This window comes from Gymnodraco acuticeps, unplaced genomic scaffold, assembly GCF_902827175.1.
Source record: "Gymnodraco acuticeps unplaced genomic scaffold, fGymAcu1.1, whole genome shotgun sequence".
Taxonomy (NCBI): Eukaryota; Metazoa; Chordata; class Actinopteri; order Perciformes; family Bathydraconidae; genus Gymnodraco; species Gymnodraco acuticeps.
In genome coordinates this window covers 108,123-125,697 of record NW_022989837.1, presented here as the reverse complement: position 1 = coordinate 125,697, position 17,575 = coordinate 108,123, and the positions used below count along the sequence as shown (strand labels likewise).

The 17,575-nt window shown below is 43.4% G+C and overlaps 1 protein-coding gene and 1 pseudogene across 1 annotated transcript; both read left to right on the top strand.

The window, feature by feature from the left end:
* LOC117559099 overlaps positions 1 to 6,296 on the top strand; it is a 26,810-nt pseudogene extending 20,514 nt beyond the window's left edge.
* LOC117559108 lies at positions 5,597 to 17,575 on the top strand. The gene is made up of 2 exons (XM_034235775.1): positions 5,597 to 5,971; positions 15,686 to 17,575. Exon 2 carries the CDS (start codon positions 15,808 to 15,810, stop codon positions 16,720 to 16,722), a length of 915 nt encoding a protein of 304 aa, XP_034091666.1. The 5' UTR covers positions 5,597 to 5,971; positions 15,686 to 15,807; the 3' UTR covers positions 16,723 to 17,575.

Sequence of the window (17,575 nt, the reverse complement as noted above, 5' to 3'; positions counted from 1 at the left end):
CTCCCTGGGAACTCGGTCATACGCCTTCTCCAAGTCTACAAAACACATGTAGACCGGATAAGCGTACTCCCAGGCCCCCTCCAGGATCCTTGCGAGAGTAAAAAGCTGATCCGTCGTTCCACGACCAGGACGGAATCCGCATTGTTCCTCCTCAATCTGAGGTTCGACAATCGGCCTGACCCTCCTTTCGAGTACCTTAGAGTAAACTTTCCCGGGGAGGCTGAGTAGTGTGATGCCTCTGTAATTGGCACACACCCTCTGATCCCCCTTTTTAAAAAGGTGAACCACCACCCCGGTCTGCCACTCCTTCGGTACTGTTTCCGACTTCCACGCAACGTTGATGAGACGTGTCAACCATGACAGTCCCTCAACACCCAGAGCCTTCAGCATTTCCGGGCGGATCTCATCCACCCCCGGGGCTTTGCCACTGTGGAGTTGTTTGACGACCTCAGTGACCTCCCCCCGGGAGATTGGTGTTGATCCCCCGTCATACTCCAGCTCTGCCTCTAACATAGAGGGCGGAGTTGTCGGGTTCAGGAGTTCCTCAAAGTGTTCCTTCCAACGCCCTAACACTCCATCAGTTGAGGTCAACAACGTCCCATCCTTGCCCTTAGAAGCCCATAGTTTAAACATGTGATGGTCTTTGTTAAGTTTGTGAGGAGGGAAGTCTTGATCAGTTCGCAATTCTTTCAAGAAGATTAAATCTTCATATAGTTTTTGATTACGACAGACTTCCCTCCAAACTTTAAGTGTGGCAACAACCCATATTTTAATGATTACTTTCTAGTTGTTTCTTTATCATTAAACACACGTTTTCATCACAATATGTTAGAGTTTAAAATCAGATCTATATCATTTCCCCCCAATAACAGAGTTATCTCTTGATGCTGATATACTGGGAACATCTGATGGTATCAAGTTGAACATATTGAAACTTTATTGGTTTGTTAATTGTGTTTGTGTGCGCAATAAATGTTCAGATGCTCAGAGAAGCCAAAACATCCTTCATCCATCATTCACATCCAAATGTCAACTAACATTTAAATATGTTCATCTCTAATATCGTCAAGTGATTCATTTAATTTCTGTTTCTTTTGGTAACAGTCAGTGACAGCAGGAGCACACACATGAGATCAGATCACACTGACAACTCATTACACTCTATTATTATATATTATTATTTATTATATTAAATGCACTAACAGCAAAGGTCTATCAGAACATGTCACATCTTTTTTCATCAAATGCTTGATGTTAATATAATGTTTCCTCTTTTTAACACATGTTGTAATATATGTTTTATTATAGACTTGCTGGCTGGATAATCACAGAGACTGACTGTGAAGTCGTGGCCTCAGCTCTGAAGTCTGACCCCTCCCATCTGAGAGATCTGGACCTGAGTCTCAACCCTCTGCAGGATTCACATGTGGAGCGTCTGAGTTCTGGACTGAAGAGTCCAAACTGCAGACTGGAGGCTCTCAGGTCAGTTCACTGACTGCAGTTCATATTGATCTGTTTGTGTTCATGATTTTCTGAATTTGAACAAATACAATGTTATTGTTATTTGTTCCGTTTCTGCTAATGACTGAATATTGATCAGAGTAACAGAGAGAAGGTGAATGTGTGAGAGAGAGAGTTTGAGCTTCCACAGACTCACCCTGTGCTCCAGGAGTCAGTGGAGATGCTGTCAGTACTGAGGAGCTGTGAGGGAGAGGAAGGAGTTGTTCAACATCTGATCAAAGTTAGAGTTCCAGATTATCAGTGGATTGTTTCTGCATCATCTCTGACATTAAAACCCTGTTTGACTCTGAACAGATTATTAAACCTGGAGTTATTTCAAACAGGAACATTGTTTTCTAAAGTGACATCATGGTTTCTTTCTTCAGTCTGAAGGGCTGCAGTTTGTCAGAGATCAGCTGTTCTGCTCTGATCTCAGCTCTGAAGTCCAACCTCCATCTGAGAGATCTGGACCTGAGTCTCAACGCTCTGCAGGATTCAGATGTGGAGCTGCTGAGAGATCTTCTGGAGAGTCCAGACTGCAGACTGGAGACTCTCAGGTCAGTTCACTGACTCTCTGTTACTGCTGGAGATCTCACATGTTCGCTTTGTAACTGAACCTCATTTATATTCATTAATAACTTACATCCACAAAGTTGTAAATGTCCTTTTATTCATATTTCATGTTTAAGAGTAAGAAGTAAGAACTTCAGACATACATGTTGACTGTTTCTTAAAGTTGTGACAGTCGCAGATTGATCTCAGTGTTTCTTATAAACTTGAGGGGCAAAAGTTAAGGCATGTGGTTTAGATTGAAATTAAATTAAATCTATGATACATGTGTATTATCCTCGCAACTACAGTTGTTAAATGTCCACTTTTATGTAAGGTTTGAGTGTGTGGTTCTGCAAGCCTCATTTGCATATTCACCTGCGTCCAGAGGCTTTTTAGTGGGCGCGTCACCGGGATGCCAGGGGTGGTTCTCACGGGAGGAGGAAGCGTATGTGTGGTGAATGCGGGTATTCAGCGGGATAGTTACGTTTTCTCAGCATGTATATCTATGTTCAAATGCAACGGGGAAGTAACTGAAAGTAACTTTTTGTGGATATTGCATCGACCGACCTGGAAGCACGTCTCCTTGGAGAGGACGCGCACAGATAGAGAGAGAGATTCTCTCCAACACAGGGTGAAATCGCTCCTTTGTGCCACGCTGATCTTCGTATTTTTCTTTTTGTGGATTATAGCCTGAAAAGGCCTACAAACATTTCTGTTTTTGCCGCCGACGGGCACAGGAGCAACAGCCTTTTTTTTTATCAATGAACTATGGCCTGGATTAGGCAGTAAGGACAATTTCGGTGTATCACCGAGCGGGCTTTTTGTTGGGTTTTGTTTGTTTTGTTTGGCTCAAAAACTGTGGATACACTTGAATAACGCAGAAAACCTGTCTTTGTTTATTTTGTGAATGTGTGCATAGACTGTAGTTAATACACTTCCGTGGGGACTATTTTGTGGAAAGAGCAGATTGTCCGTTTATCAGTTCTGTTTACCTTTATAATATTATTTAATTCAAGAACCCCTTGTGCGTTTAATGAACACATTTTAGATAGTTGATCGTTACAAAGTAACTGAAATAAATGTTAGTTGTAAAAAGTAAATCTATGTATTTAATATTTAGTAAACGATAACGTCTGAATAAAGGTCATCTGAAGTTTTACATGATAAAGTTCACTTTCTGAAGTAGACAGATTTTTCTGTTCCCATTCATTTAAATGTTGAGAAACATCTGATTGGATTATAAACTGATTTTTATCCTCATCATGTTTTCTTTATTCAGACTGGAGTACTGCAGTTTGTCAGAGATCAGCTGTTCTGCTCTGATCTCAGCTCTGAAGTCCAACATCCATCTGAGACATCTGGACCTGAGTGAGAACGCTCTGCAGGATTCAGGAGTGGAGCTGCTGAGAGATCTTCTGGAGAGTCCAGACTGCAGACTGGAGACTCTCAGGTCAGTTCACTGACTCTCTGTTACTGCTGGAGATCTCACATGTTCACTTTGTAATTGAACCTCATTTGTATTCATTAATAATTAACATCCATAGAGTTGTAAATGTCGTTTTATTCATATTTCATTTTTAAGAGTAAGAAGTAAGAACTGCAGACATACATGCTGACTGTTTCTTAAAGTAATTGAAATTGTCAAGTTCTTCTGGGTTTTGGCCTGTTTTCAGTGTTATGCCCAAACTTGAGAGGCTGGAGGGCAACAGAGGACGCTTGGACAACTCGGATTCTTTCTTTTTGTCTTTATTTTCTGCTCAGCAGTTATTTATATGACACTTTGTCAGAATCTCCTCAGCTTTGCATCAGGTTGAAAACCTTCAAACACAGAGGACAAACAAATGTTAGCACACATGCAAACAAAATCACAAACATTTTGTATGCCTCATTGCCTTATTTCTAATAATAATAATTCAGTCACATTCCATTTTCAGGGTATTATAATTCAAATGATAAATTGTGAGTTATTTTCCAAAACATCATTAACTTAAATGAATTAATAAGAGTTATAACCCAGAAAATCTCACTGAACATCACCTGCGCTGTCTAAAATATACACTAAACAAAACGGAGCGCACACAAACCACGCTGCGTAAAAGCCGTTGATTGCGCAACAGCACTCTCACACAATAAGGCAACAGATCAAGACGCAATAAACAACGGAAAACATACCAACGGCGTCTCTGGAGCCTCACACACACTGTCGCCAACTTCTCCGTCCGTGGCTTTGGGAACAAGAGAGCGGCCATCATAATTCCTGCCCCTTTTGTTGCCGCGTTACCGGAAGCGGCATTCATATTTTTTACTAACTGGCGCTTCTCATTTAGAAAAAGTAGCCTACGCTATTCAAAATAAAACGAATACCCCCCCTGGTATTGAACAATGCTATACACCATAATATCCTAAACGAAAATACATACAAATAATTATTTATCCGTCCGTTTTTCTCAAATATTATTATTTTTCTTTCAATATTGACTTTCGTCTCGACAGAAATAAATGTTAGTTGTAAAAAGTAAATCTATGTATTTCATATTTAGTAAACGATAAGGTCTGAATAAAGTTAATCTGAAGTCATTTTAGTTTTACATGATAAAGCTCACTTTCTGAAGTAGACAGATTTTTCTGTTCCCATTCATTTAAATGTTGAGAAACATCTGATTGGATTATAAACAGGTTTTTATCCTCATCATGTTTTCTTTATTCAGTCTGAGTGACTGCAGTTTGTCAGAGATCAGCTGTTCTGCTCTGGTCTCAGCTCTGAAGTCCAACCTCTATCTGAGACATCTGGACCTGAGTGAGAACGCTCTGCAGGATTCAGGAGTGGAGCTGCTGAGAGATCTTCTGGAGAGTCCAGACTGCAGACTGGAGACTCTCAGGTCAGTTCACTGACTCTCTGTTACTGCTGGAGATCTCATATGTTCACTTTGTAACTGAACCTCATTTATATTCATTAATAACTAACATCCATAAAGTTTTAAATGTCCTTTTATTCATATTTCATTTTTAAGAGTAAGAAGTAAGAACTGCAGACATACATGTTGACTGTTTCTTAAAGGAACTGTAATAGATGTTAGTTGTAAAAAGTACATCTATGTATTTAATATTTAGTAAACGATAACGTCTGAATAAACTTCATCTGAAGTCATTTTAGTTTTACATGGTAAAGTTTACTTTCTGAAGTAGACAGATTTTTATGTTCAGATTCATTTAAATGTTGAGAAACATCTGATTGGATTATAAACAGATGTTTATCCTCATCATGTTTTCTTTATTCAGACTGAGGGACTGCAGGTTGTCAGAGATCAGCTGTTCTGCTCTGATCTCAGCTCTGAAGTCCAACCTCCATCTCAGAGATCTGGACCTGAGTGTCAACAATCTGCAGGACTCAGATGTGAAGCTGCTGAGAGATCTTCTGGAGAGTCCAGACTGCAGACTGGAGACCCTCAGGTCAGTAAGGGGTCTCTGCTGGTTCAGCAGTATTGTATGAAACACAGGGAGGTGTTTCTCTCACTGGGAAACAGATCAGTGATGTTACCCACTGACTGCAGGCTCTCTCATTCTTCCATCAACTAGAGAAGGCCAGCTGAAAATGCAAAGCCACATTTAGTCAGTCATCAACTTTCCACCAGACATATGGGGTTTGACAGAAGAGTGGAAAAGGTAGTCTGTGTTTGATGGGATGTTTTTAGCTCCTTGACTAATGGCTGTTACTTCCTGTCATGCAGCTGAGAGCTGTGGCAGTCAGTCGTAGTGTTTGCAGAGAAGATATGATGGGATGTAAAGCATGAGATCAGGACTCTGAAGCTGACTCAAAGAACAAACACTTATTTTAAACTGGATCCATAACTGTTGGATTGTGTTCATCCCTACAGGATCAGAGATGATGAGACGATCAGAGCCAAGATCCAGAAGACCTGTGAGTACTGAATATCCTCCATTCATCCAGATATGAGACTCTTTGATGGAGCACGTCCTCAGAGGAAAACAACACTCTGGTTTCTCTCTTCATCATTTTGTCTGTTTCTCTTCACAAGAACTGTCTATCAACACAGTGACGCGTTCACTGACACTCTGTAAAATGTACATAAACTCTGAAGAATAAAACACATGAACACATCAACATTATAATCAGTCTGTTACAGTATTACCATCAACATATACTTCAGTACAAGTAGAAGTACTCAGATCTTGTACTTCAGTAAAAGTAGACGTACTCAATCAATCAATCAATCAATCAATCAATCAATCAATCAATCAATCAATCAATCAATGTTTATTTATATCCCAATATCACAAATGTTACATTTGTCTCAGTGGTCTTCACAGTTTGTACAGAATATCAGTACAATACGACACCCTCTGTCCTTAGACCCTCTGTCCTTAGACCCTCTGTCCTTAGACCCTCACATCGTACAGGAAAAACTTCCAGAGAAAACCCCACAGTTTAAAGGGGAACATGGGAGAAACCTCAGGGAGAGCAACAGACCTTAATCTGTTATTTAATGTTTAAATAAAGGTTAATTCGTTTTTCTGTTTTGCACATCCTCCTATTAATATCTGTGTACATCCTGCACTAAACTGTTTCATTGTAGAGATCACTTATAGTATCTTCTTGATTTTTTATATTCTATATTTCTATCAGACCTTCTACTTTCCCCCTATGAAAGTATGTACTCTTAATATTTTTTTAATCAAATATAACACATAAAAACAATAATTCAATAACGTGCTTTAACCACTAGGCGGTGCACACAAGGTACACACAGCCATAACAACTTTGTATTATTAGTGTAGGACACTTATGTATGTACAACATCTGAAGATGTGTAGTTTTATTCATGTTTTCACATAATTTTACAGCATATTGCTATACTATTTCAGACTCAGTATTTACATTCTTATATTCAAAGAAAATCAGTAATATGTTTAAAAACTACAAGTCCTTTTATATCAGCTGTGCACCGTTATGGTGTGAATATAACCTATCTGTGAATTAGATCAAATGTAAAAGTCAGCCGAATTAGTGTTGATACTGCAAGGAGACGTATTGTGTGAAGAGAAATTGAAGATGTTGTTTAATTGTTGATATATTTATGATCCACGTCAAGTATTCAGTTTCGGCGGCATTTCTTCAGTTTTTCCAAAGGTCTTCTCATCAGGGCTCTATAAATAAAGAACTACGGCAGATCTGTAATATACAATGCAGCCGAACTGTGTATTACAATGCCGTTATGTGATGACTTTCAAAGAGAAAAGCAAGAGCGCTCGGAATTAAGTATTATTTTATTCTTTTAAAATGTTTTCCAGATTTCATATCATATAAACACCAAATCCCAGCATGCATTGCGGCTAAAATATCCAATCAGCAAGCTTAAACCATAGCAGAGGATCTTGGGTAATCGCTCGAAATGCCTACGTCTGTTTCCGGTTATTTTTATTTTGAAATTCAGTTCCTGACGGACGCCAAAAAAGCCGGAGATTATGGAATTAAACCAATAAATAAAAGCAAGGATAATTGTGTGTTATTGGTGAGTAAATAACAGTGTGTTATTTTGAAAAGAATAACAAATTAGAAGGAAAAAAAGATTTAAAAAAATACAGATTTCAGTATTCTGAGGCTCTGAGCCCCATTTATTTTCCTCACAGACGGCAACAAAAGTCCGAAATTATACGATTTAAAATAAAAGCAATAATTGTGGCTTGATATTGAGTAAGAACATGTTTTTATGAACCGCACAGCTTCTGGTCTTCCACGACCCGACCGGAGAAAAAGACGTGCTGCAGGCACGAAACACATTACCAGTAGAAATACATTGCTTTTAAAATTGTGCTGTGCAACACGAAAAAAAAAAGGGGGAAATCGTGTTGGTGAACACGAATCAATAGATTACGAAATGCCATGAGACTGGGTTCAGATATCGGTGACATTTCAAAGCGTCTCAAGGACCTTGAGTATCTGAAGTGTAATTTTTGTGTACTTTCGGGTTAATAATGTGGCCTTTTTGGTAGTTTAACTAAAGGTGTGCGGCTGCTGCTGTGAGGAAATATCAGCCTGAAATTACAATGGGCTTCAATGGAGGCATGTTGAAAGTTGTTGTCACTTCATGCCCTCAAGAGGCATTTTGTTGAATTATTTTTGCATAATTATTTGTAATTTTTCAAGCTGTTGTTCTGTTTTCCTACGTTTGTAATGAAAAATGATGTCTCAGGAATGTAGGGTTTGGGAATTATGGCAGTTTAAAAAAAATATGTGAAGGCAAATTTGAAAATTTCCTAACCTCTAGCTGTGACATCACGCACTCTAGGTAATGTTAAAATCTGAAGAAAACCTCTTTAACAAGGTCTGAACAATGTTTAATATCTCTAAAAGTAAGAATCAGATTTAAAAGTTATTTAATATGAATAATGTCAGAAAGATGTGTAACATTTTAAAGTTGGAATGAGGTTTCTGAGTGAAAGTATGAATGAACAGTTAGCAGTTGAATTCGCATGAAGATTTTGAAGATTTTCTTTTCTCCATTGACTTAAATGTTAAAAATGTGATGTATTATGGGATGTACAGTGGGGCAAAAAAGTATTTAGTCAGCCGCCAATTGTGCAAATTCTCCCACTTAAAAAGATGAGAGGCCTGTAATTTTCATCCTAGGTACACTTCAACTATGAGAGACAGAATGGGGCGAAAGAATCCAGGAAATCACATTGTAGGATTTTTAATGAATTCATTGGTAAATTCCTCGGTAAAATAAGTATTTGGTCACCTACAAACAAACAAGATTTCTGGCTCTCACAGACCTGTAACTTCTTCTTTAAGAGCCTCCTCTGTCCTCCACTCGTTAACTGTATTAATGGCACCTGTTTGAACTCGTTATCAGTATAAAAGACACCTGTCCACAACCTCAAACAGTCACACTCCAAACTCCAAGACCAAAGAGCTGTCAAAGGACACCAGAAACAAAATGGTAGACCTGCACCAGGCTGGGAAGACTGAATCTGCAATAGGTAAGCAGCTTGGTGTGAAGAAATCAACTGTGGGAGCAATTATTAGAAAATGGAAGACATACTGATATATACTGATAATCTCCCTCGATCTGGGGCTCCACGCAAGATCTCACCCCGTGGGGTCAAAATGATCACAAGAACGGTGAGCAAAAATCCCAGAACCACACGGGGGGACCTAGTCAATGACCTGCAGAGAGCTGGGACCAAAGTAACAAAGGCTACCATCAGTAACACACTACGCCGCCAGGGACTCAAATCCTGCAGTGCCAGACGTGTCCCCCTGCTTAAGCCAGTACATGTCCAGGCCCGTCTGAAGTTTGCTAGAGAGCATTTAGATGATCCAGAAGAGGATTGGGAGAATGTCATATGGTCAGATGAAACCAAAATAGAACTTTTTGGTAAAAACTCAACTAGACGTGTTTGGAGGAGAAAGAATGCTGAGTTGCATCCAAAGAACACCTACTGTGAAACATGGGGGTGGAAACATCATGCTTTGGGGCTGTTTTTCTGCAAAGGGACTAGGACGACTGATCCGTGTAAAGGAAAGAATGAATGGGGCCATGTATCGTGAGATTTTGAGTGACAACCTCCTTCCATCAGCAAGGGCATTGAAGATGAAACGTGGCTGGGTCTTTCAGCATGACAATGATTCCAAACACACCGCCCGGGCAACAAAGGAGTGGCTTCGTAAGAAGCATTTCAAGGTCCTGGAGTGGCCTAGCCAGTCTCCAGATCTCAACCCCATAGAAAATCTTTGGAGGGAGTTGAAAGTCCGTGTTGCCCAGCGACAGCCCCAAAACATCACTGCTCTAGAGGAGATCTGCATGGAGGAATGGGCCAACATACCAGCAACAGTGTGTGAAAACCTTGTGAAGACTTACAGAAACCGTTTGACCTCTGTCATTGCCAACAAAGAGTATATAACAAAGTATTGAGATGAACTTTTGTTATTGACCAAATACTTATTTTCCACCATAATTTGCAAATAAATTCTTTAAAAATCTGACAATGTGATTTTCTGGATTTTTTTTCTTCTCATTTTGTCTCTCATAGTTAAAGTGTACCTAGGATGACAATTACAGGCCTCTCTCATCTTTTTAAGTGGGAGAACTTGCACAATTGGTGGCTGACTAAATACTTTTTTGCCCCACTGTATCTCTGGAATTATGAAAGTTATGAATGAGAAAAGTAATAGCCATCGATTCCCGACCGAGCTGAACGTTTTGATGTTTGAACAGAGTTTCAGCGATGTTCAATGTGGAAGGAGAAGAGGGCCAAAATAAGTCGGCGGAATAATAAACTTTTCGTCCATAGAATAACATATAGTTGGAATGCTGTCATCAGCATTCCCACTCAATAAGAGTAAAATAACTATCAGCATATATTCATATTTGGTTATATAAATTATGAAGTACAAAATGAGTTAAGTGAAAATGGACATCTGTACATATAGTGACATAGCTATCTACATATTTGGTCTACTACTAATATATATGATTATACTAATAATGAGTTGTTGTCCAGAATGTGTCTGGCTTTCCCCAATATTGCGATAGTCTTAGCCAGTTTTGCTTTTACATGATTGATATGAGGTTTCCAGCTGATTTTGTGGTCTCAAACCACACCAAGGAACTTATTTACATATACTCTTTCTATGTTTATCTTGTCTAGTATTAATTGCACCTGAGGATTTGTTTTATGTGTTCTAAATAGCATAATCTTTGTTTTGCTTATATTCAATGATAGTTTGTTCTTAAATCTTGTTTTCTTTTCTTGTGTATTTCATAAACAGGATATTTTTTTTTTTTCATGAAGCTTTAAGACTAAATATTATTTTCTCAGCTCTGTAATAAATAAACGCATTTAAAAAATAAATATCCCATTCGTTGTCCTTATATCCTGATTGATGAGTCAGCAGTAAAGCAGCCAGGCGGTAACGGTCAGCTGGCATGTGTATCTGTTCATTGGCTCATATGTGTAGCATGTTCAATGGCAGTGTTTTGAAAATGGCTGCCAGGTGAATATGTCAGATCTCTGTGTGTTACTCAGAGAACCGTGTGCAGGGTTTTAGAAAGTACAGAGTTGAATTGCAGATTGTGTGCAGAGCTGAAAATGTGTTTAGAGTTCTGTTTGATTGAATCCAGCCAGTGTTGCCGCAGCAAAGCATAAGGGCTCAGAGCTCAGACCTATTGTGTTCACATTATATACGCTTCCTTTAGGCGATAAGGAATCACCCGGGACATTTTCATTGTTATGCGGATGATACTCAATTATACACAATATAGACAAAAGTATTGGACCACCTGCACATTAGAGACCTGCAGCGGTCAGACTATATAACCACCACGACCCCTAGTAGACCCCCGACAAGGCAAGGCAAGGCAAGTTTATTTATATAGCACTTTTCTGTACCCGACAATTCAAAGTGCTTTACAAAACAAATTAAAAGACTTTTTAGGAATACATACAGTAAAAACACATTATATATAATGGCATTTTACAACAAGCATTACAAAGCAAAGATAATAAAATAATAAAAATAAACACCACAGGTATACAATACATTTTAAAAAGGCATACTGTAGTTTGAATATGATCATCTCAATTAAAAGCAGCCAAAGAGATATGTTTTCAGTCTCGATTTAAAAATAGTAAGCGTTTCTGTGGACGTGCATGATTTGGTAGTTTGTTCCAGAGTGTCGGGGCATAACAGCTAAATGCTGTCTCTCCATGTTTTGTTGTTACTCTCGGAGCCGATAGCAGATCCATCCCAGAAGACCTGAGGCATCTTGATGGCTCGTAATTATGTAGGAGTTCAACAATATACTTTGGTCCTAAACCATGTAATGATTTAAAAACTAGCAGCAGTACTTTAAAATCAATTATTTGGCCGACTGGAAGTCAGTGTAGAGATTTCAGAACCGGACTGATGTGATCCACTCTTTTAGTGTTAGTGAGGACACGAGCAGCAGCGCTCTGAATCAGCTGCAGCTTTATGATGGATTTTTTAGTGAGCCTTGTGAAGACACTAATGAAGCTTAGCGCAAGTTCAGACAGGAAGACCTATCACTCCGTATTGCACGTCATGGCAATACTCGCTCCCTGCACTAAATGACAGGGAGCGCCACTCCTCAGCTAACCTATCACTCCCCTCCATTTACAAGCCTAATTATCGCACCTGTTAATCTCTCTATATATGCTCTCCCCTTTCCTATCAGCTGTCTTCCAGGTGTCAACGTGCAAAGCTGGTAGTTCACACTCCTCTTACGCCTTAAACACTGGATACGAAAAACAAAAACAAAACAAACGCTCAACATGTCTAATTCAGACTCTCGTCTGAGTGCCCGCAGTGGCTCTCGCTCAGCAGAGGCAGAATTCCTCGTTGCCCACCTCCAGAAGCAGGGCTTCACACCAGCCCCAGATCTCCTGCTTTCTCAGCTCTGTGAGCTGTCGGACCAAGCCTCCGGCGCGGTCTCCCAGCCCAGGCCAGCAGCCCCAGCCAGCCCCCCCGGAAGAGAGCGAGGGCGCGCTCGCGGCCGCGGGGGCAAAAGGCCTAAAAAAGCGCGTCCTCCAGGAGCTCACTCGGCCAAAAAATCCTCCACTCCTCAGGCTCACTCCAGCGGTGCTCAGCAGCCCAGCACCGCTGAGCCCGGGAGCTCCGGCACTCAGCCCCCCTTCGACGGCAGACTAGCCAACACTCTGCAATCTTTGGCAAGTTCCATGCTGTTAATAGACGCTCGCCTTCAGTCCATGGAGAGAGGTCAGGCTGGAGCTTTAACCTCTTCGGCGGCCCTGCCGGGTCAGGATTTTACATCTGGCACGGTAGCTCCATCTTACTCTCTGGCTTCCGCCCTCCCGACTCCTCTCTCAGGTAGGCCCTACATCCCCCAAGCCGCTAACATCTCCTCACGGCTCCGGGCAAAAATCCTCGACGGGAAAGACATTAATTTGGTCAGCCTCATCCTGCCTTCCCCGGAGTGCGATAAAGCCATCGCCACGGGAGGAAGCATAACCCCCTAATCCCACCAGGAGCGTCTGCGCTGCGTTGCGCTGCGGCTGCGGCGTTTTTAGCGATCGCGGCCACTCTAGTCAATGGGTGCTATTCCACCAGACACGCTGCGCCGCACTGTGCCGCGGCTCGAAGCGTCCCAGAAGCTCCTCGCCGCAAGGAATTTCTAAAATATAGGATGAATCCTATTTTTGACGCGGCGCAGCGCGGCGCAGGCAGGAAGTGGAATGTTCATCCAACAACTGCGAGGCTGCACACAAGACGCTCCGCTTCCGCAACGTTTTGAAACGCGCCTGGTGGGTTAGGACGCAGTAGGAGGTCGCAGCGCATCGCAGCGCATCGCAGCGCATCGCAGCGCATCGCAGCGCATCGCAGCGCATCGCAGCGCATCGCATCGCAGCGCATCGCAGCGCATCGCAGCGCATCGCAGCGCATCGCAGCGCATCGCAGCGCATCGCAGCGCATCGCAGCCGCAGCGCAGACGCTCCTGGTGCGATTAGGGGGTTACTGCGGTATTTAAATCCGCAGACCCCCGGCTCCTCAAAGACCTTTCTATAGGGCAATTCCTGGTAGTTTTTAGCATTTTCCGCGATGTTCTCTGCACAGTTTACCCTGGAAGGAGAGTGGAGTTAGACGCTTATCTGGCCATGATCGGAAATCTTCACATCAAATACGGGAAAATAGTGTTCTATCAATACCACAAAAGCTTCTCTAGCAAAGCAGTGCTACACTTAGCTCATAGCAACATCCGCCTGGACTGGTCCGTGCTGGATACCGAGCTGCTCGTTATGGCTACCGGCGGGCAACAAGTCGTCTCATGCATTAGCTGCGGAGCGCAGGGCCACACCTCTCCGCTCTGCCCTTCAGTACCTCTCTCCGGGTCTAGCATTTTCCCCACGCAGTATTCTGGGAACATTAAAACAAACCGTCAGGTGATTAAGCAAAGGGACAATAAGATTTGCGGTGCTTTTAATGAGAACGTATGTTCTTACCCCTATTGTACTTTTCTCCATATTTGCAGTACTTGCAGGGAGGCCCACCCGAGGTCAGTTTGCCCCAGGTGCCGGCTCCCTTTCCCGCGCCAGAATCAACGTGGTGGAAAAACCTCTTAAAACATCACCCCTCGACTCCCATTAACACCACACACTTAGCAGCTGCACTTTCGACTCACCCAAATCCCATGTTCGTTGATTATCTGTTGTCAGGGCTCTCTCAAGGGTTCAGGGTAGGGGTTCTCTCTCCCCCCTCAGTGACTCTAGTGGAGAAAAAAAAACCTGCAGTCAGCTGCCAAAGAACCCACTATAGTCTCTCAGCTCATTAAAAAAGAGCTCAACAAAGGATATTTAATCGGTCCTTTCCATTCCTCTCCGTTCCCAGTGTTCCGGACAAGCCCAATAGGGGTCGCTACACGCAAATACTCCGAGAAGAAAAGGCTCATTTTCGATCTGTCCGCTCCTCGCGCTGGGCCGTTCTGCAGCATCAATAGCCTTATTCCCCCCGAGTATTTTTCACTTCACTACGCTTCAGTCGATAATGCCATCAAGCTCATCAAATTCGCAGGGCAAGGAGCGTGGCTCTCCAAAGCAGATATCACTGACGCATTCAAAATCATTCCCATTCACTCATCTCAGTGGCACATGTTCGGTATCAGGTGGGAGTCCAAATTCTACTTCGCTGTCCGTCTAACCTTCGGGTGCAGAAGTAGCCCTTGTAGCTTTAATTCTTTTTCCGAAGCCCTCTGCTGGATCCTCCTGAACATCGTCAGAATCCCCTCCGTTCTTCACTTATTGGACGATTTCCTCCTCATAGATCCCCCTCGGGACAACTCTAGCAAAACTCAAAACATGCTTTCAGGAGTTAGGCGTTCCCCTCTCAGAAGAGAAAACGCTAGATCCCAACACACGCCTGGAGTTTCTGGGCATTACACTCGACTCCGTAGACATGGAAGCGTCTCTCCCCACGGACAAACTGCAGCGCATTCGGGACATCTCAAAAGCCTTCTGCGAGCAACAAGTTATCACCAAGCAGCTCTCCCTGCTCGGGCACCTCAATTTCGCCATGCGTATCATCCCTCAGGGGCGCTCTTTTATCTCCCGGCTTCTGGATACAGCGTCGGCTGCAGAAAACCTCCATGACCACGTCTTTCTAGATGAAGGCTGCCGCTCAGACCTACGGTTTTGGTCCCTCCTGCTCGCACACTGGAATGGCGTCACCTTTTTCTACGACGACCTCGTGTACTCCTCCGACTCCATGAGATTCTTCACGGACGCTGCCCCATCCGTGGGTTTTGGGCTTTTTTTTCAGGGAGAGTGGTTTGCAGGCTCGTGGCCTCCGTCATTCCCCAGCCATGCCTCTTCCTCCGCTCTGCATGAGATCTTTCCGATCGCTGTTGCCTGCCACGTGTGGGGTCACCTCTGGCCCCGGAAGCGGATCTCAGTACTCTGTGACAACCTATCAGTGGTCGGGATTATTAACAAAGCACGCTCCCCGTGCCGTGACATCATGCCGTTCATGAGAAGCATCACGTGGTCTTCCATCACCCACAACTTCCTCATCTCCGCTCGTCACGTTCCCGGCCACCTTAACTCAGTGGCTGATTCCCTCTCTCGCTTCCAATTCCAGACGTTCCGGAACCTCTGCCCAGGAGCCAGCGCTCAACCCGTCAGGATTCCTCCCCTGCATCTCCTCTCTCTCTCCTAAATAGAAGCCCCCTAGAAAGGCACCTCGAATCAGCCAGGTTTTTTATGAGGAAGGGCTTAGCCGCGTCCACCCTCAAAACATATGATTTCACTTGGAGAACGTTCGCGATGTTTTGCTTTTCCGTAGGCATCACACTTAAACCTGTTCTCATCTCCAACGTGTGTGCCTTCATGTGCTACTGCGCCACTGATCGCCACCTCAAACCCCAATACATCCGGGGCCTCTTAGCAGGAGTGCAGTTTAATGTTCGCTGTTCCGATCCCGGCTTTCCCAGCCTGTTCGCAAACCAGTCAGTCAAACTCATCCTCAAAGGTCTCATTAAAACTTTTCCCCCCGTCTTAGACCGGAGACGCCCTATTACACTCTCCACTTTACGCCTCATGCTCTCCAAACTTAGAAGTGGGTTATTCTCCCCTTATATCGATGCGCTACTCGATGCTCTATTTCTCCTAGCTTTTTATGCCTTTCTCAGACCAGGTGAATTTACCACAGCTTCCCTTACATTTGATTCCAATCGAGACGTCAGCTTTTCTGACATATCCTTTCACGCTAGCCACTTTAGCTTATATCTTAAACACTCCAAATGCGGCGGCGCCTGCTCCGTCATCGCCGCCCGCATCGACTCCCAGTTCTGCCCTTATAAATCCATGATCAAATTCCTACAGCTTAGACCTACCTCTAATCCTCTCTCACCATTATTCCTTATCTCAGGGAATTATCCTTTAACTCAACGACAGTTCAATATCTATTTAAAACAAGTCCTCATTAAATCCGGGTTATCACCCCTTCTATACACGGGGCATTCCTTTAGAATAGGCGCAGCTACTTCCGCTGCTAATCAAGGTGTCTCATCCTCATCCCTGCAACAACTCGGACGGTGGTCCTCCTCCGCTTTCTCATCCTACATTCGCCCTGACCTCAATGCCGTGCTGGCTATCCAAAGGTCTCTCCAACCTTAAAATTGGTACGTATGCATATAACTGGTGGTGGTTCTTAGCATGTCAGCACGTATGTCGCCCCGCGGCTCATGTTTATTCCTGCATATCTAACCCTGTATGTCCAGGTTGTAAAACCTTCGGGTCTGTATAAATGTGTCCCTGCTAAGGCAGGTTGCCCCGCACGTTCGGGATGCCCCGTACGTCCGGGACGCCCTGTATGTCCAGGATGCCCCGTACGTCCGGGACGCCCTGTATGTCCAGGATGCCCCGTATGTCCGGGAAGCCCCGTATGTCCGGGTCGTTAACCTCCGGTCCGTATAATGTGTCCCTGCTAAAGTGAGGTTGCCCCGCACGTTCGGGAAGCCCTGCACCTTCCGGGCGCCCCTCACGTCGGGTCGCTCGGTGCGTCCGGGATGCCCCGTACGTCCGTGATGCCCGTACGTCCGGGATGCCCCGTACGTCCGGGACGCCCTGTATGTCCAGGATGCCCTGTATGTCCAGGATGCCCTGTATGTCCGGGATGCCCTGTACGTCCAGGATGCCCCGTCCGGGATGCCCTGTACGTCCGGGATGCCCCGTACATCCGGGAAGCCCTGTACATCTGGGAAGCCCTGTATGTCGAGGAAGGATGCCCGGGAGGCATCAGATGTTTAAATTCTCACATGTATTAACCTCTCATTTCCATCCATAGATTTCCACTGCATCCCACAAGGTAAGATTCTTCACGTTCAGTACTTCATACTTCATTCTTTTGGGGGTTCATCGGAAACGGTTCTTCCCTTCCCGATTGATATCCTACAAAACCTGGGCCTAATCGCCAAAACACCATTTCATTCACTTGTTATAAACTGTCATCATTATGTTTCATTTATAT

Excerpts from the sequence above, each read along its gene's own strand:
- LOC117559108 (XM_034235775.1), top strand. The coding sequence starts at position 15,808 with ATGAGGAAGGGCTTAGCCGCGTCCACCCTCAAAACATATGATTTCACT.